The sequence below is a fragment of the Bos indicus x Bos taurus genome, chromosome 5, assembly GCF_003369695.1.
Source record: "Bos indicus x Bos taurus breed Angus x Brahman F1 hybrid chromosome 5, Bos_hybrid_MaternalHap_v2.0, whole genome shotgun sequence".
Classification (NCBI taxonomy): Eukaryota; Metazoa; Chordata; class Mammalia; order Artiodactyla; family Bovidae; genus Bos; species Bos indicus x Bos taurus.
Window position 1 is genome coordinate 9,895,946 of NC_040080.1, and position 25,351 is coordinate 9,921,296.

General features: G+C 49.3%; 2 protein-coding genes across 3 annotated transcripts in view; one reads left to right on the forward strand and one right to left on the reverse strand.

Annotated features, from left to right (window-relative positions):
* The window catches only part of DDX17 (DEAD-box helicase 17), an 18,284-nt gene extending 14,055 nt beyond the window's left edge, over window positions 1–4,229 (forward strand). The window contains exons 12-13 of one of the 2 annotated variants that reach the window (XM_027540789.1): window positions 147–389; window positions 1,191–4,229. In XM_027540789.1, coding sequence (XP_027396590.1) covers window positions 147–389; window positions 1,191–1,696 — 749 coding nt within the window. In that variant the 3' untranslated portion in view covers window positions 1,697–4,229. The remainder of the gene's footprint in view (window positions 1–146; window positions 390–1,190) is intronic. The other variant, XM_027540790.1, reaches the window with a different exon arrangement.
* On the reverse strand, window positions 4,227–17,415 carry KDELR3 (KDEL endoplasmic reticulum protein retention receptor 3). Its single transcript, XM_027540791.1, has 5 exons — window positions 17,162–17,415; window positions 11,607–11,707; window positions 6,838–6,996; window positions 5,709–5,961; window positions 4,227–4,927 (listed from the first exon to the last, which is right to left on the reverse strand). The coding sequence occupies exons 1-5, from the start codon at window positions 17,250–17,252 to the stop codon at window positions 4,887–4,889; spliced, it is 645 nt and encodes a 214-aa protein (XP_027396592.1). The 5' UTR covers window positions 17,253–17,415; the 3' UTR covers window positions 4,227–4,886.
* Window positions 17,416–25,351: the final 7,936 nt, after the last annotated feature.

The following is a 25,351-nucleotide window of genomic DNA, read 5'->3' on the forward strand; positions in this document are numbered from 1 at the left end:
GTTCCTGTTCAGAGTGGTCACTAACTTAGTCTTCTCTCCTCTTGCTGTCATCTGCATTCGTGCTTCCCACCTGTTGTTGGCATGTCCTTTACCTTCTCTTTCCCTGCCACATCAACCTACACACTGACTCATCGTTGGCTTTGAAGATGTGGAAGATGTCAAGTTTGTGATCAACTATGACTATCCAAACAGCTCAGAGGATTATGTGCACCGTATTGGCCGAACAGCCCGTAGCACCAACAAGGGCACTGCCTACACCTTCTTTACCCCAGGGAACCTAAAGCAGGCCCGAGAGTTGATCAAAGTGCTAGAAGAGGCTAATCAGGCTATCAATCCAAAATTGATGCAGCTGGTGGACCACAGAGGAGGCGGCGGAGGAGGGGGTAAGGGTAAGTCCTGGAGTTTTCCAGGTACTGCCAAGGTATCTTTTTTGTGTTCATTGTGCCTTGTTGTTAATGCAGTGGAGATTAATGTTACGTTGCTTAATAATTGTTCATAATCTCTTGAGTAAGACAGTAAGAGGTCTGAGTGACTGTCATAGCCTTAGGTAGTATGTTTTGAGTTTTCCATATGGAGAAATGAGTAATGTTATATAGGCATAGTTACTGGATCTGAATTGAACAGTTGTGAAATATACTAGCTAGGACCTGTGTTTCATGCCCTTTCCCTCAGCTTACTATATGTTGAAGCTCTACATCAAGATTCCCTTAGAAGTTTTTAAAAGTACAGACTTTTTTTTTAAGTGGGCTTGGAATTGAACGAGGAACCTGAACTTTTCAAAACCCTAAAGCTTGAGAGATTACTCTGATGCAATTAAGGTCTGGAAAGTAACATTTGAGAACCAGTGTGCACTAGTAGAGGATTCCTTTTTAGTCATATGAACCTAGCTGCTTGGGGGTTTTTTGTTTTTAAATCATCCTTACCATTTTCCCTACATTTTTAAGTGTGTGTTTCTTGGTAATCCTCAAAAAAAAGGCAAAAGATGAAAAGTTGAATATCCTTTAATGTTTACCATTCTTTGAAGGTGTCTTCTTAAAGAATCAAATTATATTTTTAAAGTAGTTACTTGGAAGCTGACTTAGCTAAAGATCAAGAAAGAATATTGAATACTTTCGTGTCTAGTAACATTTTTACATGTGGTTATGTTTGGATCATATATCTGGCGTTCAAAATTCTTGTGTCTTCATTAGGCGGCCGTTCTCGATACCGGACCACTTCTTCAGCCAACAATCCCAATTTGATGTATCAGGATGAGTGTGACCGGAGGCTTCGAGGGGTCAAAGATGGTGGCCGGAGAGACTCTGCAAGCTATCGGGATCGTGGTGAAACCGATAGAGCTGGTTATGCTAACGGCAGTGGCTATGGAAGTCCAAATTCTGCCTTTGGAGCACAAGCAGGCCAATACACCTATGGTCAAGGCACCTATGGGGCAGCTGCTTATGGCACCAGTGGTTACACAGCCCAAGAATATGGCGCTGGCACTTACGGGGCCAGTAGCACCACCTCAACTGGGAGAAGTTCACAGAGCTCTAGCCAGCAGTTTAGTGGGATAGGCCGGTCTGGGCAGCAGCCACAGCCACTGATGTCACAGCAGTTTGCACAACCTCCAGGAGCTACTAATATGATAGGTTACATGGGGCAGACTGCCTACCAATACCCCCCTCCTCCTCCTCCTCCCCCTCCTTCACGTAAATGAAGCCACTCAAGTGGTAGTGACTTGTGCAGACTTAACTACATTTAAAGGAACGCTATCTTTTCCTGTTTTTCTCTTCCCTTTTTCTTTCTCTTTTATAATTTTTCCCCAACCATTGTGATTTGTCTTTCATGCAAATTAGTTAGGATTCACTGCCAGGTTTCTTCTGCCTGCCAAAATGATCCAGTCTGTAATAACAGATTTTGTAAAAGTATATATATGTATGTATAGCCGACTGGAAGAGGTTTTCCCCCCAACTTCTTGCATGTTGAGGATATTTGAACTATTTTTCATCTTAAAAGAAAAAGTAAGGTATTAGGCCCTTTTGTGGGAGCCCCCTTTTTTTTTTTTTTTTTTGTCCTGAGTTTGGGGTGGGGGGTGGAGGGTTGAACTCTGCAGAAGATGGCGCCTGTGCTTTAAATTGCTCTCGTACTGGGATAGAAAACCAAGAGGGAGTTCCCTACACATTTTCTGTATATTTTTTTTTTTCCTTTGGTCTTTTTCAAGCTGGAACAAGGTTCCTTAGGCCTGATGAGTTGTTAAGACAGTGCTTTGCCATTGTCATTTTGGCTGATTGCTTCTTTAAGTGCATTTGATAGTTTAAAGAAAAATCCTAATTGGCTTTGTCTCCTTTACATTCTGCTTTCTCCCTTCCCAAGTACTGAAACAACTTTCTAATTGTCAGGTTAGAAATTAAATTGCTGAGATAAAGAGTTTTTTTAAGTGTATCTTTAAAAACCCAAATGTTTATTGCAGTGGTTAAATGTAGTGTCTCAGCATCTGGGTGGAAGCTGCCTGTTTTTTTTCCCCCATGACCAGGGACCATCTGAAATACATCTTCCTAACCAGACAGCTGCTGTGAGCAGAATGAACATAAATGCTCATTGGAAATTTATTAACCGGTTAAATATGCATTCACCTGCAGTGTAAGAACTACGTTTAATTATGAACAATATAGTCAGTGGGGAAATTTTCTTTTTAAACCCAGTATTTGTAGAGCTAGAGTAACAGCAACTCTTTATTGGCTACTCATCCCTTTTGGCCAAGTTATCTTGAAGGGTCTAAAGGGTTTATTGAGAAAGAACTCTTACTGTCTTCATACTGTGTTCTCTTCAGTGCTTTGTAACAGCTTTTGGATGCAAATTTTCCTCAGCATCCTTTCGCACTCAGCTTTTTACAGGTAGGTAGTGCTTAAGAAAAGTTAGAGGACTAAAGCCCAAGTCCTTTTACTTTTCCTCCACCTGAAAGGTAGGTGAGATTGTCCCTTTTGTAGTAATACCAACTGTTTTACTGAGACTTCCTATAGCAGATGGGCCTGGAAAGAAATTTCTGCTCTTGTGTTCACTGTAAAGAGGACAAGGAGATCAGACAGCTTCAGAAATCTCTTTATATCCAGTGTGGGAGTGTTAATTTTTTATTGGTGTTATCAGTATTGTTGATGGTGTAGTTAAAAGGGGAAGGCTTCATTGCATTCTTTGGCTTAGGCCTGAGAGTGCTTACTGGTTTGTAAGATCAAAATATCTAAATGTTTGAGGTCTTTGTTTTCCTCTTAAAACTCTTCAGGGAGAGAGAAGGGATTGTTTCTGAGGGGTACTGGAAAGTGTGGTTGAATGTGCAACATACAGGTAGGTTGTCAGCGTAAGCTGAAATACATGCATGTGAGAACTTGACATCTTTTTTTCCCCTACTTTCCTCTTTCCTAACTTCTCTTTCTCCTCCTCATGGAAGTTGAGGCTGAGGGAGGGTGGTAGGCACAGGAGAAGCAACGGCAGCTCTTCTCTGTGCTTCACACCAAAGTGTCTCCCTGCGAGAGAAGTATGTCTCAGCACTGACGAGTCCACTGTAGACGTTTTTTTAATACACCAAAATCTGATTTAAACACAAAGGTGCCACCACGGGGGTGTCCTCTCTCATAAGTCTGAAAGCATCCCTTTGTGAGAAAGGTCTTGGGGCAAACAAGCAGTAAGTATTTGGTCTGCTTGCTTCCCTTTTTCCACCAGGGATTGTTATGATAAAGACAAAATAACAGCATATCCTGAAACTCAAAAGCTGTTGTGGCCTGAGCACAGCTAAGATCTTAGTATTACTGAGCTTTTCCTATATAGCTCCAGAGTGAAGTCTTCTGCCTTTGTGTCTGCCACTCATGATTCAGGTTCTGCCTTTGCTTCAGAACATGAGCAGAAGAATTCTCGTTTGATGCTAATAATTGCAGTCATGACAAACTCACCTAGGGGAAGGAGTTAGTTCTGCATTAAGCTGTGGGGCTGCTTCTCCCCATTGCTCCCTAACAATTCATTGTGTGGACTTCTCTCATCTAAAAGGTTGGTGGCTTTTGCTTGGGATCAGTGCTCTCTATTTATGTCCTTGCTGGTCTCTGAACACATTCCTGTTGCGTTAAGACTTGAAAGATTTGTAGATGTGTGATGTTCAGGCACAGGATGCTAAGAGCTTATGTTACTATTCTTAGTTTGTAAATTGTCCTTTTGATACCATCTTGTTTCTTTTGTAGGTATAAATAAAACACTGTTGACGATAAGGTGTGAGATTTTTATTGCTTAAAAAAAGGTGTAACCTAATGATAGTCTTTTATTTTTATTTGCTTCAAGACCATGTTCGATTGACTTGACACCTTAGCACCTAAAACTGTGAAAGGGAGGTGGGATTAATTGGTCTTAATGTGAAAAAAACTTGAGTCACAAAACCATCAAGACGATACCTAGTAGGTAAAAAGCCTGGGGTGTTTGCTCACAACATTTCCCACCTGGTGGTGACACCTTTGTATCTTGACGCCCTAAGCATGATGGTCTCCTACCTGGAAAGTAAAAGTTCACCACAACAGTATACTCATTTGGGGCTTTTGACTCATACACAGTAGGGTGTATTTCCATATGGGGATTGGCTGTTCGTTAGCATGAGTCTCACTCCAGGGAACAGTAGTTGACTCCATCCATTCTAAGGTTTGCTTGATGGTTCAGTTGACATTGTGAGGATGTACCATACTTGCATGATTGGCCCATTTTAATTACCTCTATAATTTAAGGGAGATAGTGATGAGGAAATAGAAGGATCAGTGCTTTGCTAAATTCCACATGAAGTATTTCTCTGACGTCAGTTGTGTCTAAATGGCCCAGGAGAGCACGTCAGATGGTTTGCTTTGTGTCCTTGTTAGGGTGTAGAACATCTCTGATGGCCTTCAAATTGGCATTGGAAGACTTAACTTCTTTCCTTTAAGGACTAAAAGAAAATTAAGCTGAAATTAGAATTTTTCATGAAAGGACTCCTTTACAACTTTGTATGATCTTGTATCTAATGCCCTTTTCGCAGGGAAGATGCCACTGCAGGTTAACTACAGATAGACTGACTCCCCCTTGGACACATACCACCACCCCCTCTTTTGGTAGGCCATGAATCCAGCACTTGTCCTTAATTCTGTTTCACATCTCACAGCACATCAACGGTTTTCATCAGCTACACTCTTGAGAAATGTCCCCATCTCCACTGATGACCACCTCCTGGGCAACTGCAACTGCCCCATATCTCCCTGCTTTGGCTGCCTTTTATCCTACACAGCAATTGGTTTTCATATGACCCAGTTGCTGCTATTTGTGATTAGAATGCATTGTGAATGTCTTACCCTGACTTAACAAACAGAGACCCTACTCTGGATTGATATCTCTCACCATACTAGCCTTTTAGTCTTGTATCATGCCAGGCTGGTTTCTGCCTTGGGGCTTACAAACTTAGAAATGGATAATTGTTTGTCCTTTATTGCCCTAACCCAAGTGTCAAATGTCGTCTCACAGCTGTCTTCCCTGCACACTGTATATAAAAGTAGGATTATTGGTCTATACTTTTTCATAGCGCTTAGTTTCCTGAAAACATTTGTCTTTTGCGTTAGAATGTAAGCACCATGAAGCACACAGACTTTCCTGTGTTCACTTCCATATCCCCTCGAACACTGAGTGGATTGTTAATCCTGAGCTGGTGCCAGTGACACTGTTTTCCCAGCACCTACCTTTGGTCACATACAAGTAGAAGAAGTCACAGTAGAAGATGGTTTGTACTACCCCAGACACCACTGCAATTTGGTCATAGAAATTCTCAGTCTGGTATCGCCTGATCCAGTTAGCCAGGTAGAGGGCCCGGTATAGGCCAAGAAAGAACAGATAGTGAGTAGTAATGGTCTCGGCCTCTCCAGTCTTGCTGATCATGAAGAGCTGGGGCAGAATGGCCACTGATTCCAGGTAGATGGAGAAAGTCCAGAGGATCTGAGCCAAAGAGAAGAATCCAGAGGAGGCTGATCAAGAAGGGGCCACCTTTAGTTACCAGAACAATGTTTATTGGTGAGAATACAGTGATGCAAAACCAGTTTAAAGATAACTATTTCACCATTTTTTCAGGTTTTGTTTACTTAATAGTCACTCCACACAGCTTGCAGGACCAGAGATTGAACCAAGGCCACAGGCAGTGAAAGATTGGAACCCCAACCATCAGATGGTCAGGGAACTCCCAGAATCATGTTCTTGACATTTTTAAATGTTTTCATCAGTGTGTCGTCATTCAACCCCTTTCTTTGAAAGTAAAAAATAAAAGACTCAAGTGTACTGCTTTTTCCAGAACAGTATGAATGTTGCTATGGAACAATTTTTTAATTGTTGCAGAATTCTATCATATATAAATGTATATATGTTATATATACATATATATATGTACAAATGTGAATTTATCATATATAAATTCTATCATATAAACTCGCCTTAATTGAGCCTATGGTTTCTCAAAATACAATCCATGAACATCAGTATCAGAATCTCCTCAGATGCTCATTGCCCCACAGATTCTTGAGTCAGGCCAGACCTACTGAGTTGAAAACGGTCTGGACTGTGCTTCAGTATCCATTAATCACCTGTTGAACAGAGGGTTTCAGCCTTACGTGGTACTGTGATGCCTGCTTTGTTTATGAACACGACTACTTAGACATGCCTATTTTTAAGAAGAGCACTGTGGATAGCTTATTGGTAATTTCTAAACTCATAACAAGTAACGGCCACAGTTGTAGAAGGCCAGCTCTGGTATTACCAAGGTGAGGGTTTTAGGGAATGTGTTTACGTTTGGAAATGAGTACTCTGGGTCCCTTCCCTTACCTCCAGAGGAGTGAAACTGTAGTTCTCAAGGAAGGAAAGGCCAATGACAGGGACCAGAAGAAACTCCAGGCGGAATGTATCATTCTCACTGTCAAACGTTTTCCGAAATTTCCCATAGATCATGTACACTGTGACATAGGCACAGAGGAGAAAAACCATCTGAAAAGGGAGACAGACACATGGGAATCAATGAAGTCATTTTCCCAACCTACTTTTGGGGCTTCAAAGTTATCCTAAATTCAGTCGCTAAGTTGTGTCTAACTTTGCGACCCCATGGACTGCAGCAAGCCAGGCCTCCCTGTCCATCACCAGCTCCCGGAGTTTACTCAAACTCATGTCCATTGAGTCAGTGATGCCATCTAACCATCTCATCCTCTGTTGTCCCCTTCTTCTCCCGCCTCCAATCTTTCCCAGCATCAGGGTCTTTTCCAGTGAGTCAGTTCTTTTCATCAGGTGGCCAAAGTATTGGAGTTTCAGCTTCAGCATCAGTCCTTCCAATGAATATTCAGGACTGATTTCCTTTAGGGTGGACTGGTTGGATCGCCTTGCTGGGGACTCTCAAGAGTCTTCTTCAACACCATAGTTCAAAAGCATCAATTCTTGGGCACTCAGCTTTCTTTACAGTCCAACTCTCACATCCATATATGACTACTGGAAAAAACATAACTTTGACTACATGGACCTTTGTTGGCAAAGTAATGTCTCTGCTTTTTAATATGCTGTCTAGGTTGGTCATAGCTTTTCTTCCAAGGAGCAAGCAAGCGTCTTTTAATTTCATGGTTGCAGTCACCATCTGCAGTGATTTTGGAGCCCAAAAAGATAAAGTCTCATTGTTTCCATTGTTTCCCCATCTATTTGCCATGAAGTGATGGGACTGGATGCCATGATCTTAGTTTTCTGAATGCTGAGTTTTAAGCCAACTTTTTCACTCTCCTTTTTCACTTTCATCAAGAGGCTCTTTAGTTCTTCTTTAGTTCTGCCATAAGGGTGGTGTCATCTGCATATCTGAGGTTATTGATAGTTCTCCCGGCAATCTTGATTCCAGCTTGTGCTTCATCCAGCCCAGCATTTTGCATGATGTACTCTGCATATAAGTTAAATAAGCAGGGTGACAATATATAGCCTTGACATACTCCTTTCCCAATTTGGAACCAGTCTGGTGTTTCATATCCAGTTCTAACTGTTGTTTCTTGACCTGCATACAGATTTCTCAGGAGACAGGTCAGGTGGTCTGGTATTCCCATCTCTTGAAGAATTTTCCACAGTTTGTTGTGATCACACAGTCAAAGACTTTGGCATAGTCAATAAAGCAGAAGTAGGTGTTTTTCTGGAACTCTCTTGCTTTTTCAATGATCCTACAGATGTTAGCAATTTGATCTCTGGTTCCTCTGCCTTTTCTTAATCCAGTTTGAACATCTGGAAGTTCACGGTTCACATACTGCTGCCTGAGTTGGGACCTACCAAACCTGAGCACGCATATTCTGCCTTCAGTTGGAAAAGGTGAAGTGTGTTTGCAATTTCTGAATTGAATCTGAAGCTTTCTGTTAAGTGACTCCATGCTTCTAACTGGGACTGATAGTTGCTACCATGATGACCCCAAGGTGCCCAGGTGTCCTCTCACTGTGGAGCATTAGGCAAAAATAAAAGAACTGGTCTTTGTCGAGTGATTTAGCAGTAGCGTTCCAGGGCTCTTTTAAAGCCTCAAGTTCTTAGGTCTGCATCAGTGAATTGAGAGCGTACTTCTACAAAGACTAAAATTCCTTGAATCAGGTGATAATCAATGCTTCAGAAAAGTGCTCTTTTCCTAACTAGAGTAGCTGTCCTCCAGCATATAATGGTTTTATAATTGGCCTCTAACCTAGGCCAGAGGCTCTCAAACCTGAATGTGCATCAAAATATAGAGGGCTGCCCCTGCCCCTACCCTCAGGGGCAGGGGGGTTTCACTTAGTGGGTCTGAGTAGGCCTGAGAATTTTGCATTTCTAGCACGTTCCTATGTGATACTGCTGCTGGTGGTCCTGGACCACACTGGCCTAGAAAAGTGTTTGCACTTCAAAACTCAGGTTATTTCCTCAAAGCCTTTTTCTTACAGAACGAGGCACACGTGCTCTGTGTTACCATACCCCCATGTAACAAGACTCATCGCTGCTTGTGATCATATGTTCTGTAAATGTCTATGGACCAGCCTGTCTCCCCTTGGAGAGAAGATTCCCTAAGAAGGTCCATGCCCTGTCTGCCTCTGAATCTAACTCAGGGCCCCAAACAAATGTTGGAATGAGTGAACGAATCAATGAAAGAGATCACTTCTTCGTTTCACACATTTGGAAACTGGCCTCTTTGAAGACTAGACCTCATTCAACCATGGCAAGGGCTGGGTCTACAGTTCCCGCCAGGACTGCCCAAGTCAAACCCTTGGGAAGAGAAATTAACTACACAGGCAGTGTTTGCTTACTTCCGTGTTGGATTTAAGTAAACAGCAATTTCAGGATCTCGGATTGACGTTCACACTGAGTTCAACACACCACAAGTAAGAGCATCCTCCATTCTACCAATTCTAGGAACAAGATGCCCAGAATCCCAAAAGGACATCTCTGATATGGAGAAAGAGAACTCACTTTTTAGTTAAATATCTTCTGGGAGCTAGGTATATTACATAGATTCCCATCTTATTTTCACAATAGCCCGGAAAGATAGTTAGGATTCCGCCCATGTAGCTTTTTTACCTTAAAAACAGGACTCCTATTAGACAATGTGCCCAACTAAAAACCACATATTCCAGCCTCCTTTGCAGATAAGGATGGTCAGTGACATGTAGATGGAAGTCACTGGAAAGCTCTATGAAAAGGGCTTACCCAGCTGGCAGGCACCCTATTGCTCTTTTTCCCCTTCCTCCTCCTTCCTATCCCGAATGTGATGTGATGGTAGGAGCTCTAGTACCTATTTTGTGACCCTGAGGCAACCTTAAGGATAGATATCACATTCAGGCTAGGTATATAATTTTCAAGGCTTCTTGTTAAAAAATAAGAATTTCAAAATGGCAAAAGCAAAGTGTTAAACCAAGCAAAGGGCCCTTCTGAGCAACTGCATGGGTAACAAACTCAAGTACTGGTCACACTAAAGCTGGCAGAGCAGAAAAAGTTAAAAGGAGCTGCCATTCCAGGCTTAGACTACCCACTTCGAGATTTTGTTTTATGAGTGAGGTAAAAATAAATCCTAACCTTATTAAAATAACCCACATCTCTGCTACCAGCATCCAGTTACATCTCAATTTACTGACTCTGAAATCTGGGCTCTTTCCACTAAATTGTGTTGGATGATTGGTTAAAGCCTCAGAAAATGTCTCACTCCAACACAACCTCGCAGCTATGACCCAGGGCTGAAAGATGTTCAGTTTCTCCTTCTGTAAAATAGGACCAAACTTCAAAGCAACAGCTTCCCACTGCAAAACGGAATCCAAATGGTTCACCTGCACCATCTGCCCTCACCCAGGCCTCTGTCGGCATCCCCACCACCAGCGGGCAGCCCTCGCCTGCTGTTCTCCCACTGAGTCTGCCTTCTGTCTGCCCTTTGAATACATCAAGCTTGTTCCTGTCTTGGGGGGGGTCTTTGCACCAGCTATTCCTTCTGGTTGGAAATGTCTTCCTCTGAGCTTTGTTTCCTGTGTCATTCAAATCTCAGTTTACACATTCCCTCTTTGGAGAGGCCCTTCTTGACCACACTCTCTAAATAGCTCCCTCAGTGGAGTCACTCAGTCGTGTCCGACTCTGTGACCCCATGGACTGCAGCACGCCAGGCTTCCCTGTCCATCACCAACTCCCAGAGCTTGCTCGAACTCATGTCCATCGAGTCGGTGATGCCATCCAACCATCCCATCCTCTGTCAGCCTCTTCTTCTCCTGCCCTCAATCTTTCCCAGCATCAGGGTCTTTTCCAAATAGCTTCCTAGTCATTCTCTATCATGTAACTCTGCTTTTAAAACTTTTTGTCTTTATAATTAAAAGGAAACAGCATCCCATTTTAATTATTTGCATAGCCTTCTCCCTAGCCAGTTTTTCTTACTTGTTTCATTATCTGTCTCCCCAGTTATATTGTAGGTTCCATGAGTACGGGTGTCTTGTATTTCTCCTTCAGGTTCCTAGCTCACATGCATGCTCAGTTGCTCAGTTGTGTGCTCTTTTACCCTATGGATTGTAGCCCACCAGGCTCCTCTGTTCATGGGATTCTCCAGGCAACCTACTGGAGTAGGTTGCCATTTCCAACTCCAGGGGATCTTCCTGGAGATCAGAGATTGAACCTGTGTTTCTTGTGTCTCCTGCACTAACAGGAGGATTTTTCACCACTGGGCCACCTGGGAAGCCCTCTTAGCTCACAGTAGGTGCTCAATAAATATTTGTCAGATAAATGGACCAATAAGCTCTCTGAAAGCTCACAGCATCGTGTTTCCTTTTTTGCTTATTTTTTAACCATTGTAATAGTTTTTATTGAGTTTTTAATATACGATAACTATTGTATATTTACAGGCATTACCTTGTTTAATTTTCACAACAAAACCCTCTGAGGCAAGTATAACGATCTTCATTTTGCAGAGGAGGAAACCAAGGTACACAGAGGCCAGAAGCCTTGCCCAAGCCCAGGCCCCATAGCTACTAACAGCAAAGCCAGGAATCAAACCTAGGTCTGGCTGGTTCCCCAGCCTGAGTCCCCAAGCATAAACTGTCTCACCATCTGGGGGTGCTCAGCAGGCCCCCCACCATGGCTGCCCATCCCCTCACCTTCATTACTGTGTTGTAGATGGAGATGAAGTTGGTGAACAGGTCCAGGTACCTGGTGGTAAAGACGAGAGCGAAAAGGATCTGGCTCTTCCCAGAGATGCCTGCGGTTGGATAGGGACAAGAGACAATAAGAATCCAGGCTCCCAGGCTCACACACACTCCAGAAGCCCAGAGCCTGAACTGGAAAGGCCTCCAGAGTGCCCGCTTAGTGGTGACACCCTGTCCAGGGCACTGGCACCCCCGAGGGTCAGGAAACACTCCTTCCCATTGATCACTTGAATCTATCCTCTCACCAGACTGTAATCTGTCACCCAGTCTCCAAATAGAGACATGGACGCCGAGTTCACATGGCCCCCGCACGTGCCTGCCTCAGTTCCTGCTCTGGGGAGGGTGTAGGGGTGGCTGGAGTCGGGCTTGAGAGGAGAGGTGTCAAGGCTTCTCTTCATTCCACCTCCATCGTTCCACTGACGGGCCTCCAAGCTCCATTTTTTTGGAACAGCTGACTGGCTCTACAAGGGGCTGACTCATCAGGGAGACCACAGCAGGTGGAGGAAGGCACAGGGCCAGGGAGCATTCTATTTCATGTTTCCAAATTTTGAGTAAAAAAAGGTTTTTTTTCTAGTTATAAAAGTTACAACTATTTTTACTCTTTGTAGAACAAAAACCAGGTAATACCCGGTCAGTCGCTAAGTTGTGTCTGACTCTTTGTGACTCTATGGGCTGTAGCCTGCCCATCTCCTCCGTCCATAGGATCTCCCAGGCAAGAATACTGGAGTAGGCTACAGTCACCTTCTCCAGGGGATATTCCTGACCCTGGGACTGAACCCGAGCCAAGTTGGCAGGCAGATTCTTTACCAGTGAGCCACCTGGGGAACCATAAACAGAAATGTAAATTTTAAAACAGCAGTCTTCTGAGTCACAAAGCCTGCGTGTGTAACCTTCCTGATCTTTGTTGGCACACACATACACACATACACATACACAACACACCCACAACATATACAACATGTAATGGACGCTCAAACCCACAAAACTGGGTTCCTACTTACCATGCTATTTTCTCATCTGCTTTGGTCTCTTTCCTTTTTGAACTTTTTATTTTGAAATAATTTCAGATTTACAGAAGAGTTGTAGACAGTACAGAGAGGCCCCATACACCCTTCACCCGGCTTCCCCTAATGTTAACACCTTGCATGATGTCAGGCGAGCGTATGCTCCTCGGTTCTGTCTTGTCACGGAATGATGTCACAGAGTGATTGGAGTGACGGACATTAAAGCCCTCGGCATGTCACAGCTCTCGGGTCTCGAACAGACCGTGTTATAGCTCTTAGACAAATCAGTGTTAAAGCTCTGTGTTACAGCTCTATTTTATTTAGAAAATAGCAGGAAAAACCATCCTCGAGGTGTGAGGGCATGTAGACCCAAAGACGCCAAGAGAAGAGCGCCCCAGCACGCAGGAGAGACAGAGAGACCCCCGGCCCTTTGGCTCCTCTTTTTATATGTTTTTTCTCCCCGTGGGCCTGCCCTCTGTAAATTGGGCTAGCCAGGAGTGTTGTTTGTTGTACCTGAGGTCCTCACTCCGATCCTCGGACCTTCCTTTGTTCTATTTTCACGGACTTTTCCCTTCCTTATCTTGTAGCCACTGCCATTCTGGACTCCTGTTTCCTATTCTAACTGAACATTTGCCAAAACTAAGAAACTGATATCAGTAGAGCACTATTGGGGTATCCCAATAGTGGATAGCTCCCAATAGTGAGCTGGGTAGCTCAGCTGGTAAAGAATCCACCTTCAATGCAGGAGACCCTTTCGATTCCTGGGTCAGAAAGATTCCCTGGAGAAGGGACAGACTACCCACTCCCGTATTCTTGGGCTTCTCTGGTGGCTCAGATGGTAAAGAATCTGCCTGCAATGTGGGAAACCTGGGTTCAATCCCTGGGTTGGGAAGATCCCCTGGGGGAGGGCATGGCAACCCACTCCAGTATTCCTGCATGGAGAATCCCCATGGACAGAGGAGCCTGGCGGGCTACAGTCCATAGGGTCACAAAGAGTCAGACATGACTGCGTGACTAAGCACAGCACAGAGCACCGTTGACTAAACTCCAGACTTTATTCAGATTTCACGTTTGCCCATTCATGCCCTTTTCCTGTTCCATATGCCGATCCAGGATTTGAGGCTGCATTTAGCCATCATGCTCCTTGGTCAACTTTTGGCCACTTTTGATACATGGTCATGGCGGTGGTTCCAGGGTGAAGCGAGCAGCCCTGCCTCCCGTTTCTCTCACCCCGTTAAACCCACAGCGGTCTGGGTCCATCACCAACCCACTCCTATGGTCCATGATGCCCACGTTTCTGCAGCCAAACATCAACTCTGTCCTCACTTACCCAGCTCTTCAAGAGTCAGTGGGGCACTCCATCTATTCCAACCACACCCTTCTCCAGGTTTCTGCCACTGCCCACACTGCCAGCTTCTCACCTCCCCTGGCTGCTCCTCAAACCCTAATCCTCAGAGGGTGAGCTCTCTTCTCCCTCTATCCCTTTATCCCATCCCACACATGAGGGACCCTCCAGCTCCAGACTCTCCTTGGTTCTCTGACCTACATATTTCTGCCTGGCGGAGCCCACCATCTCCCCCTGAATCCCCTCCTTGTCCTATCTTCCGTCCTTCATAAATGCCACCACCATTCCCTCCATGTTCAAGCCAGAAAACCAAGAGCCATCCTTGAATCTCTTTCACCTTTGTCCCCTCATCTCTGGACTTCACTCTAAAGGTGATGGGTTGATTGGGTAGCTGGACACCCAGAAGTGACATTACCTGATTCAGGGTTTGACTCCTTTGTACACCTGATTGGTACCTTTTCTAATGATCCCTCTGGTGGGAGACATTCATTCTGGGGAAGGTGGGGGGACAATTTTAATGCCTGAGGATGAACACTGCTGAAGCCCCTCGCATTTTGGAGGGCTCTGGGTCCATGTGCCAGCTTTCCTACCAGCATGGCAAGCCTGAGTCTCACACTTGGCATCTGTAAAATGGACTGACATGAGGCCTAAATAGGATTCAATGTGGAATACAAGTGTCTTCTTGGGGGGTTGGCAGGGGGCCTGGCTGCAGGGGAAGGAGCCCTCTGGGGGAGAGGGTGGAGTCCAGGAGGCAGTTACCGGGCCAGGTCGGGCTGAGACTGTCTACACCACCTCCCAGAGCCCGCACTTAGGTCTGGCCGGTGCAGGGGGCCTCAACCGCATTCAGGAGGGTCCAGTAGGAGGCTCTACTGGGTGACACAAGGCTATCCCCCCACATAGCTTCTTTCCACTCCTCCCCTCTTTCCATCCCCAGCCTGCCAGGCCCCTGGGCTTCACTCACATTTTCCCTAGCATTTTGGGAACCCTGGCGGTCTTCAGTGCATTGGTTTTCCACACTCTTTAAAAACCAGTGAATAATTTCCACCAAAGCAAACCACACACGGAGACCTCAGGACGGAGAGGAGAACAGGAGCCTGGACCTGGCCAGAGTCCCCTGGGGGACCCACTGACCAGGTGCAGACCTCCTACCCTTTGGCAGATAAAGACAACTGAGGCCCCAGGTCACACAAGGAGTCAGTGGCAGAGTGCGAATGGAGTGCCAGTCTCCTGCCTTTGGGGCTGGGTCGCTGGGGTGTCACCCAGGCCTGCTCCTGGGGGAGGCGCTCACCTCCTCTGTTCCCAACCAGACCTGTGCTGATCCCTCTCCACACACACAAGGGCCCTCCCGCTCATCTGCCCTTTGCTTTTCCCATTGCTGTTGTTTAGTCGCTCAGTCGTGTCTGACTCTTTGTGACCCCATGAACTGTAGCCTGCCAGGCTCATCTGTCCACGGGATTCTCCAGGCAAGAATACTGGAGTGGGTTGCCATTTCCTTCTCCAGGGGATCTTCCTGACTCAGAGATCTCCTGCATTGCAGGCAGATTCTTTACCATTGAGCCACTCAGCATCTCTGACAAACCATATAATTTAGTTGGTTGCTACCACCGTTGCTGGCTGACGGCCTCCCACCTCTAAATTCAGCCCCACCAGGCCAGGATCTCTGCCTGGGTGGCCGGCTTCTATCCCAGATGCCTGGCAGAGCAGGTGGGGAACAGCGCCCTCTCCTGGTCATGGTGGCTCACCCTGTCCAAGACCCTTCCCCGCAGGGACAGGTCCAGGCTAGATTCTGCCCCTCACTGGAGCCTCTCTCAGCATTCCTGGCCCACTTCCCCTAAGTGGGAACCTGAGAACCAACCTGTGAGTGCCTATCTCCCTGGAGACCCCAAACCCAAAAGGCCTCCAGGTCTGGAATCACTCCCTCTGCAATGACACTCACAGCACCCACCTCTTACCCCCAACCCCTTCCCTCCTGCTTCGATGCTGCTCTTTCAGCCTCTCCCACAGCTTCCAGAGTCCCCTTACAAGCCCCCTCCCCTGCTCCAAACTTTCCTTGACTCCCAGTCCCAACTCCCTAGCCTTTAGCAGACAAGGCCCTTTCACATCCGACCAATGTCCTCCGCCGGTGGACTGGTCTCCCCTCAGGACCACCCTGAAGACAGGCTGCTCCCCGTTTCCAGGACATGCCCTGCCATCTGTGACACCACAAGCCTATCCTATGTGACAAGCTGCCTGTCTTCCAGGACAGCAGCACAGAGCTGCTCCCTCCATGAAGCCTTCAGGGGTCCACTCCCTGCCTCACTGGCCCCCACGAGGAGTCCATGCCCTTCTCTGTAGGCCCTCACTCCAGCGCCAAGCACAGGGCAGGCGCCTCCAGGACACCAGTGGACAAAGATGGCTGCAGGCCGCTCAGACAGCCCCTTAATGCACTGGGTCTGTTTGGCCACCACCGGTCCAGCCCTGAAACTGAAACGTCTCTGACCCCCCAGCGGGGCCGCCAGACTGCTGGGCAAAAGGGGGACCCCCTTCCACCCTCTCTGGGCTTCTGCTCATGGGCAACTCTGTGCCCACGTGGGCCTAGCTGATGCCTCTCCTGCCACATCACAAGGAAAGCGCCCAGCTGGGGGGTGGGGGTGGGATGGGAGGATGTCTGGCAGGGGGCAGGGGGCAGGGGAGAGGGGAGAGGGGGAGGGGGAGGGCAAGAGAAGACCCTGAGAGTCTGGAGCCCCTTCCTGTGTGTTCACCTCCTTCGCCCCGACCTCCCATTCCCCACCTGGGGCATGAGTGAGGGTAGAGGGCAGAAGGGGCCCCAAGCGGTGCTGCTCCTGGGCAGCAAAGGGGGTGTCACCTCCTCTCTATCCCCCCCTTCCAACCACCAGTGGCCATGCCAAGTGGTGGGGGAGGGAGGGAGGCAACCCTCCGTTACCTCCACGGGTCCGTTTCCTCTGATACGGTACAATTGTACATTTTCTTTGGAAGCTAAGCTGTGCGAAGACAGTTTCAAGCACCCCCAAGCCGAAGTCCCCACCCTGCAGAGACATTCAGGAGACTCTTCCCCTCCAGCCTCGCAGCAGGGGCGTGGGGCTGCCCCCTCCTCCGCCCCCGGTCCCCACCTCCCGTCCGAGACGCCCCCACCTCCCGCCCGGGACGCGCGCCCTCACCCGCGCAGCACTTGGACCTCCAAATCTTCCCCAGAAGCAGGATCATGGCCAGGAGATGGCTCAGGTCGCCGAGGATCCGAAACACGTTCATGGTCCGGCCCGCGCGCAGCCAACTCCTGGGAAACTTTTCTGGCGGGCGAGGCGGCTGCCACGTCCCCGGCCCCGGCCCCGGCCCCGGCCTGTGGGTCCTGCGCCCCCGAGCTCCGCGCTCCCGTCCGGGCGCGGCCGCTCCGCCAGCGCGCTCTTGGCCGGGCGGTGACGTGGCCGGGCCGGCGGCCGTACCAGGGATCCAGGAAGCGCCGCCGCCCAAGATCCCGCCTCCCGGCCCAGCCCAGCGCCTCGGCTCCTGGGGCGGGCCGTCCCGCGGGCCGGGGGGCTTCCGGCCTGGGCTCGCCGACTGCCGCCCCGGGCCGCTCTGTGTCCACGGGGTGCCTGCCACGTCCCACCCCGCCGACACCCCTGAGAGGGGTCCCCCCGGAGTCCGGGCCCCTGCCTCCCCTGCTTGGAACGGAGGGTGACCGTGGGCGAGCCACTGGGCCCCTCTTTCTGCCTTGGTTCCCTCATCTGTACACAGAGCTCAGAAGACCCGTTCTGGAGTGAAGTGGGCTCCCGCGTGCCACTGCTTGGCATGGGCTTAGCAGGTTGGAAGCCCCCCAGAAACGGGTGACCCACTGCTATGGTCATCATCAGCCTGCAGTTTGAACTCCTTCCCCCTCCGGTGGGGAGAAGAGCTGGAGCCAGTTTCCCCTTCCTCTCACCTGTTCCTTTCAGGAGCCACCTTGTCCTGACCTGACCTGTTGGACAACGGTAACCAGACCCTCTGGTTGGGAGTCAGGTGGGCTTCGGTTCCAGCCAGGATGCTGAGAGACTTTCCTTCTCTTGGCCTCAGTTGTTTCATCTGTAAAATGGGATGATGGTGAGCATGGAAGAGGTCTGGTCTGTCAGGGAGATGCAGGATCCTGACTAGCGTCTCCCTCTTCTTGGTGTGACAAGATGTCAAACAGGAGCACAGGCCAGGAGAGACTCCAGAGGGCGGCGGGCCAGCAAGTTGGGAGAGGGAAGGGTGAAGGGCCATTGGAGGGGAGGAGCCCTGTCAGTGCTGTGTGGCCTGAGCAGACCGGCCAGCCTCTCTGGGCCTTGGTCTCTGCATCTGTAGTAGTGGATCACATGTGTTCCCCGCTTTTGACCCCTGTAGCCTGCTCAGAACCTCGACCTCTCCCTAAATTACTGACTTCCTCTCTGCCCCCTCCCCCATCACAGACAGCCAGAGGGGCTCTGCCCTGATTAAATGTGTCACTCCCCTACTTGTGACACTCCCACGGCCCCTTCACCATGCCTCCAGGCCACAGCAGTCCTTCAAGACTCAAAATGTGGTCCAAGGACCAGCAGCATCTGTATTGCCTGTTGGGACTGTGGAATCTCCGGCCACACCTCAGACCCACTGAATCAGAATCTGCTGTTAAACAGCAACCCTGGGTGATGTGTGTGCACACGAAAGTTCGAGAAGCACCGATCTAAGCAAAACTAAGAAGGAGGTACTATAATTCCCATTCTACACTGGGAACACTGAGGCACAGAGAGGTTAAGCAATTTGCTTAATATCACACAGACACTACATAGTGGCGCCTGGATTCCCACACACAGTCTGATTCCAGTGTTCATGCAATTAAATCCTTACATTACACTATGGGTTGTCATTGAAGGGGATGAGCCCCCTGTCACCAGAGGTAAGCAAGCAGGGTGGGGCGGGGGTGCCCATTTGTCAAGGATGCTCTGTGGGGACTCCTGCCCTGGTGAGAATAACCATCAAGTATTGAGCACTTACTGGGTACTGGGTACCAGGCATGGGTCAGGCATATTAGGTTCTCTCAGTTTGGCCTCAACAGTCACCTGAAACAGGTTTTAAAGCCTCGCTTTGCAGGTAAAGGCTATCGAGACCCAGCAAAGTGAGCTGTGTGGTCCAAGTTCCTGTGGGAGGAAGAACCAGGCACTCATCCCAGGGCTCTGACGGGTTCTGAATGGGCTGCTGTGTTCCCTGCTCCCCCCAAACCCTGCCCAGATGCCTCCCCACCCCAGAGAAGGCGGTGGCTATTTAAATACCTCAGGTGTGGCTACGGTTCTCTCTGCCCAACCAGCTGGCATCTCCTTCTAGGCGCCCACCTCCTCCCCAAGCCAGGGAAAAGCACGTGCATTTGCCATTTGGTGAAACATCTGTCCTCCTGAGAAGCAGCCCCAACTGCCAGCGGGGGCTGGAACGGGCTCGAATCCTCCTCTCTTTCTCCAGGGGGACCACAGGGGAACTGGCCCCAGCCAGAGGAAGTCTGAGGAGGGACCATCATGGTGGTGGAAGGAGAAGAACTCAGGTTGGGTGGTCCCAGGGCCAAGGGTTTGTCCTGGGCCTGCCACAGTGGCCTTGAGCCTGCCATGTCTCCTCCTTGGGCCTTCACTTTCCCATCTGTTAATGGGAATAATGAAGGTAGAAGTATTGCTGACTGGGGATTCCCTGGTGGTCTGGTAGCTAAGGCTCCACACTCCCAGTGCAGGGAGCCTAGGTTCCATCCCTGGTCTGGGGTCTAGATCCCACATGCCGCAATTAAAACTCAGCACAACCAAATAAATAAAATACTAAAAAGAAGAAGAGGAAGAAGTATTGCTAACTGGTTACTTGGTCCTCCTTACAGCTAGTCTTCCCAGTTTCCCTATGAAACTGATACTCCCTATGTCTCAGGACAGGGAGCTCATCACTCCTATTTTACAGATGAGAAAACTGAGGCTCAAACTTGTCTCTTGCTCCCGCAGGTCACATAGACCTCTTCTCCCCCAAGTTCTATCACTCTGGCTTTAGTAATCGGCCCCACCTTTTTCATACCTACCCCATCTTCAAGGTGGAGCATTTTTCAAAGCTCCCCATGAAGCACAGGGAAAACCCCCTCCTCATTTTACCCCCTCTGTCTCTAGCCCATGCCGGCACTCCGACCACCTGCACCATCAGACCTATCTTTCCCGGATGCTGGGGGGTTCCTGACAAGTCCCTCACCCTCTAAGCCTCACTTTTCCTGACACCTGAAGTTTGTCTGCTCTAGGAATGAAATGGAGGGGAAGCCAAGAGGGAAATTTCCTTCAGTTCAAAGGATAATGATTCTTTTTTCCTCATGAAGAAAGCAGATTGTATGCTTTCAAAGTCAGATTTATGGGAGAGAGAATGGGGGAGTTGTTCAATGATAGAGGGAAAAATGTATATACAGATTTTTTTTCCTTCCTGGTCCTAGCCTTTTGGTACATTGCACCACTGTATTGAATATCCTGCCAGCTGCCTCAAATTCTGTGTGGATGTAAGGTGAAAATCATGATCATGAGGATGCCTGGCCACCTAATCAGCTGCCTCTGGCTGGGTAGGACCCTGGAAAGAAGAGGAAGCTATGGGTCTGGGCTCCTGGGACTCTCTTTGAGTTCCTGGGGGCCACTATGGCTTTTCCTGTTCTTGGCAATGAGTGGGCGCTCCTCCGCCCCCAGTGGAAAGAATGAGCTTTTCCCAAGCAGGTGTTTCAGAAGTTCCCCCCTTTCCCACTCTGCTCAATATATTTTGAGTGATGTTCTGTAGGAACTAGTGTGCGCCCCATTTTTACAGGGCGGGAAACCAAGTTTCCAAAACCTCTCCTCCACTTTCAGTCCCAAGCACATTTATTGAAGACCAGCTGTGTGCCAGGTGCCTTGCCGGCTGTTGTAGGTGTAGACCTAAGGAGCCCCTGGGGCGCCGTGGGGGACAGGCGCCTGTGCAAGGGCTGGATATGGCGCAGAGGAGAGAGTAATTACCCTGGGCTGGGGGGAGTCAGGAGGCAGAACTGCAGTTAGGAAGGCTTTCAGAGAATGCCAAAGTGGGCTCTGAAGGATGAGTAGGAGCTTGCCTTCAGGACAAAGCCAGGGGGAAGAGAGTACAGTCCCAAGTAGAAAGAACTACAGGTGCAAAGGTGCAGACATGTGTCTGATACCACTGACTCTCCCAGCATATTTTATTTGTAGCACTCTTTAAAAGGTCAATGAATGGGTTGGGGCAGGGCGTGGGAAGAGAGGGGATGGGACTTCCCCGGAGGTCAAGTGGTTAAGATTCCATGCTTTCATTGCAAGGGGCACGGGGTTCAATTCCCGGTGGGGGAACCAAGATTTTTTCAAGCTCCACTATTTATGAGCTGTCTGAATTTGGGCAATTTGTTTCATTTCTCCAAGCCGTAGTGTTCTCATCGGTCATTTGAGTGTAAACCAAGTACTGACTTCAGAGGGTAAATATCAGGGTCAAAGTCAGCTAGGTTTCTAAAGCGCTTTGCAAGAAATAAACCACGCAACAAACGCCAGCCCGGAGTCCCGTTTACAGGACACCGAAGCCCAACGAGGCAAAGCAGAGCTAGGAAAAAACACGGAAATGTCATGTCCTCGGGAAGCGATCACTCCCTCTCTGGTTTATTCCCTGAGAAGTGCAAAAAAGAGTATTATTAGTAACCTCTCGCCCGAGGATGCCTTCTAGGACGCTGGAAGTGTTCTGTATCTAGATCCGAGTGGTGGTTACATGGGTTTTGAGCTGTACACTTGAGATGCATGTATTACCGTTTGTTAATTACACCTAAAGTAAAAGTAAAAGAAACCAACCCTGGCCGCGATGCCCCCTTCCTTCGCCGCTGGCGACAGGTGTCTTTCGGAGAGTCCCAAGGCCAATCTCCGCGCGCCGCTCAGGCAAAGAGCTCTGAGCCGGGAGTCGTGCACCGCGCACCAGGGCCCGGGCGAGGTTCCCAAGGCAACCGCAAGCCGCTCTCGCCGCGTCTCCCGAGTGACGAGGCGCCACCGAAGGCCCGGAGCCCGGATCACGGAACGGGAGGCACGGAGCGAGGCTGGAGGGAGAGGGCGGCTGGCCAAGGGCGGAGGGGAGAGACTCCGCGCCCTTTGTCCTTGCGCTGGTATTCCGAGGGCATCCGGCAAGCTCCACTCCCCAGCCCTGGCCGTGGCCATAAACTGCTGCTTGAACTCATCCATCCCTAGGGATTCCTTCTCGGCTTTCCAGGTGGGGAGATGGAGGGCTTGACTACTCCCCTATATCATAGAGCAAATTAGGGGCAAAGCCAAGCGCGGCACCCTGGTGGCCTGCTTTCCAGCTCGTGTCTGGCAGCCAAATGGGTGGCACATAGGGCTGTGTGCCAGCATCTCCTTGGGGTCTGGTTCGACTCTGCTAGTGACGTGTTCTGTGGTCCCCTCTCTTGTCTGGGTCTCGGAGACAGGGACAATATCACCATCTCAGCATAGCTGCTACCAAGTATGTGAAATAAGGGGTGTAAAGGTGTTATAAACTCTGAAGTGCTTTGCGTGTATCAAGGACCATGACCATCGCTAACCTACTGCCTTCTGCTTATCATCACCCCAGCCCCAACCACAGCCTGGGTGACAGCCAGCTGCACGTGGAGTTGGGGCCCGGAACTCTCCATGCCCGGAGATTTCCAGTCTGCAGGTGAGAGTTCCCTGCCCCCATTTTCTGCTTCCTAAGAAATGGGCTCTGAGATCTCTCCCAGATACCAGGGATCCTTTGGTCCCCAGACTGTCCATTTAAAGGGGTTCACAGAGATATCACCCTCCACCCACCCTCCTAATCTTCCACCTTGCGGCTGGATCACAGGGGTTCTCCACTACAGGAGGACATCTGGAGGTTCCAGAACGTTTGAGGTCCCAGAGCAGAACCCGGGACTACAATCCTTAGTGCCCTTGAACGCCTCACGCCGGGCGTGTTTGGACAGTTGTGTATTCATGTGCTGTGAGGCTATAAATGTATATTTTGGTGTATATGTGTGTATGTGTACACATGTGCCCAGCATGCATATGTTGGGGTGTGAGTGTGTGTGTGTGTGTGTGTGTGTGTGTACTTGGGATGTGTATTTGAGTGTGTATATGTAAATGTTGTATTTAGGGCTGTGTGGTATGTGCTTGCAGGTGTGTGTTGTGTATTTGTGGCATATGTGTTTACCCATGCATCTATTTGTGTCTTTGATGCTATGTATGCACATTTAGGTGGACATTTGTGGGTTTTGTACTTGTGGTGTGCACAAGTGGGTGTGTGAAACTGTGAGGTCTGTGATTGTGCAAGTGTGCCGGGGGTCCTGGGTGCAGGGACTCTCTGTCCCATCTCCCTTCATCTGGGTGACCTTCTCCTAGCTAAGCACTGTGGCTGCGACCACAGGCATGCTTCTGCTTGCTCTTGTCCTTGCTGCAGACCTGTGGCTGTCCAGGTCTTGAGCTTGCCTGGGGCTTTGACCAGTACGGGCACCGGGGGCAAAGGGTAGGTGAGTGAACCTAGGGCCAGGACTCATGTGCCACCCCCTCTCTGCCTGGCCTCCTCCCCTCCCCACAGCAGGAGCAGCAGCGGGAAAGGTTGGCGGAGGGGGGCTATTTTGGGAGCGTCTCCTTAGCAACAGCTGCCACGGCCGTCTGTGGCGGTTTTTCTATAGGTGCTAAAATATTCCACCCTGGTGACTAGTGAGTGCTGGGGGGTGGGTGAGGGTGGGAGTGGAGGGTGGCAGAGACCCCTGCAGTCCTCTGTTCCCAGGGCACAGCTTGCTAGGATGAACCCCCAATGTCCCTTTCCCCACCTCTGGTCCTCACCACTCAGGACTGCTGGGGCTTTAGAGCCCTAAGACAGGCCAGCTGTGTCCTGAGGTGATTTTTTAATCTAAGCAGCTGGGCTTCCTCAGTTTACCCCATCTGTAGAATGGGCTTGTCTGACTTTAAGAAACTCTCTAGGTGAAAATTTCTGGACAATATGACTCTGCTATTTCGAGGTAGACTTTTCCCTCCCCTCCCCAGCTGTCCCAGCTGCTTGGCCCAAGTTCCCTTCCCCTCCAGTCCACCTAGCTCTCTGCACAAGCTCTCAGGGCTCCTGTTGAACCAGGGAGGCCTGGTTGGGCTCCCAGAGTGAGTCGGTTAGTGGGTGCTCTGCTGGCCTGGGATGACCTTTCCCCAGAAAATAGGAGAAGGTTCCAATCGTGGCTCAGACAGTTGCTAACACCCTGAGCAACCCCAGGCAAGCCACTTCCTCTCTCCAGGTTTCTCACCTGTGAACTCGGGGTAGTCAGAGTCTCCACCTCAGCAAGTTGTTATCAGGGTCAAATGGGAGAACAGAGAATGGGCAGGAAGCTTTGGCAAAATGTACAGGTGAATGAAGGTTTTTACTATCATTCCCATCAGACTTCAGAGCAAGTCTCACCCTTGCAGAGAGCAGTTCCTGGCCACCCAGGGCCAGGCCACATGCCTCAGTTTCCCCAGTGGTAACAAGTGCTGTGTTGTAGAGCTCCTGTAAAGGTTAAATGAGACAACACTCGTGAAGGCCCAGAGCAGTGCTGGCTGATGACGGGCACTCAAAGGAGGCTTGCTTCTGCGTTCAGTTCACTCAGTCGTGTCAGACTCTTTGCGACCCCATGGACTGCAGCATGCCAGGGTTCCCTGTCCATCACCAACTGCCGGAGCTTGTTCAAACTCATGTCCACTAAGTCAGTGATGCCATCCAACCATCTCATCCTCTGTCGTCCCCTTCTCCTCCTGTCTTCAATCTTTCCCAGCATCATGACAAAGCCTATTTACCCTTTGGGACCCCAGGCCGGATTGCTCCATGACAGATTGAGGCCTCTGAGGTCCAGTGAGGACAAGCAACTTGCCCAGGGTCACCCAGCTTCTGACACCCAAGCCTACCCCCTGCAGCCTCTGTCTCTCAAGCCTCCCCCCAATTCCCCACCCCTGCCCCGGCCCTCTATGCAAAAAGGGCAAATTCTTCTTTAGTCTTTAATCATCCTCAGAATAGCCCCTTCAAGTGGATATTATCCTCCCTGCTTTACATGTGAGGACATTGAGGCCCAAAGAGGTGAGGTGAGTTGTTTAGAGTCACACGGAAGTGGGTGATGCTGAAGAGACTCTTCGATGGGGTCTGTAAAGCTCTCCCTGCCCGGAGGTCCCCTTCCGGCCTCTCCGCACTTCCCCTCAGCCCACCCTAAGCCTCCACAGGACTCTGCTCCTTACAGGAGATGAGCAGTGGAGGCCACAGACTGCAGCCCCAGGCCTAGCAAGTGGACCATCACCAGAGGTTTCCTCTCAACCCCCGTGACTCACAGCCACCAGGCCTCCTCCTCCCCTCTCGCTGAAGTCACTACCCCTGAGTCCCCACTC

Bases quoted from the DNA above. Each gene is read 5' to 3' on its own strand.
- KDELR3 (XM_027540791.1), bottom strand. From the start codon at position 17,252: ATGAACGTGTTTCGGATCCTCGGCGACCTGAGCCATCTCCTGGCCATG. The intron at 11,708-17,161 runs GTGAGGGCGCGC...ATCCAACCGCAG, and splicing joins GAGGTCCAAGTGCTGCGCGG to GCATCTCTGGGAAGAGCCAG. The intron at 6,997-11,606 runs GTGAGGGGATGG...CTCCCTTTTCAG, and splicing joins TCTACAACACAGTAATGAAG to ATGGTTTTTCTCCTCTGTGC.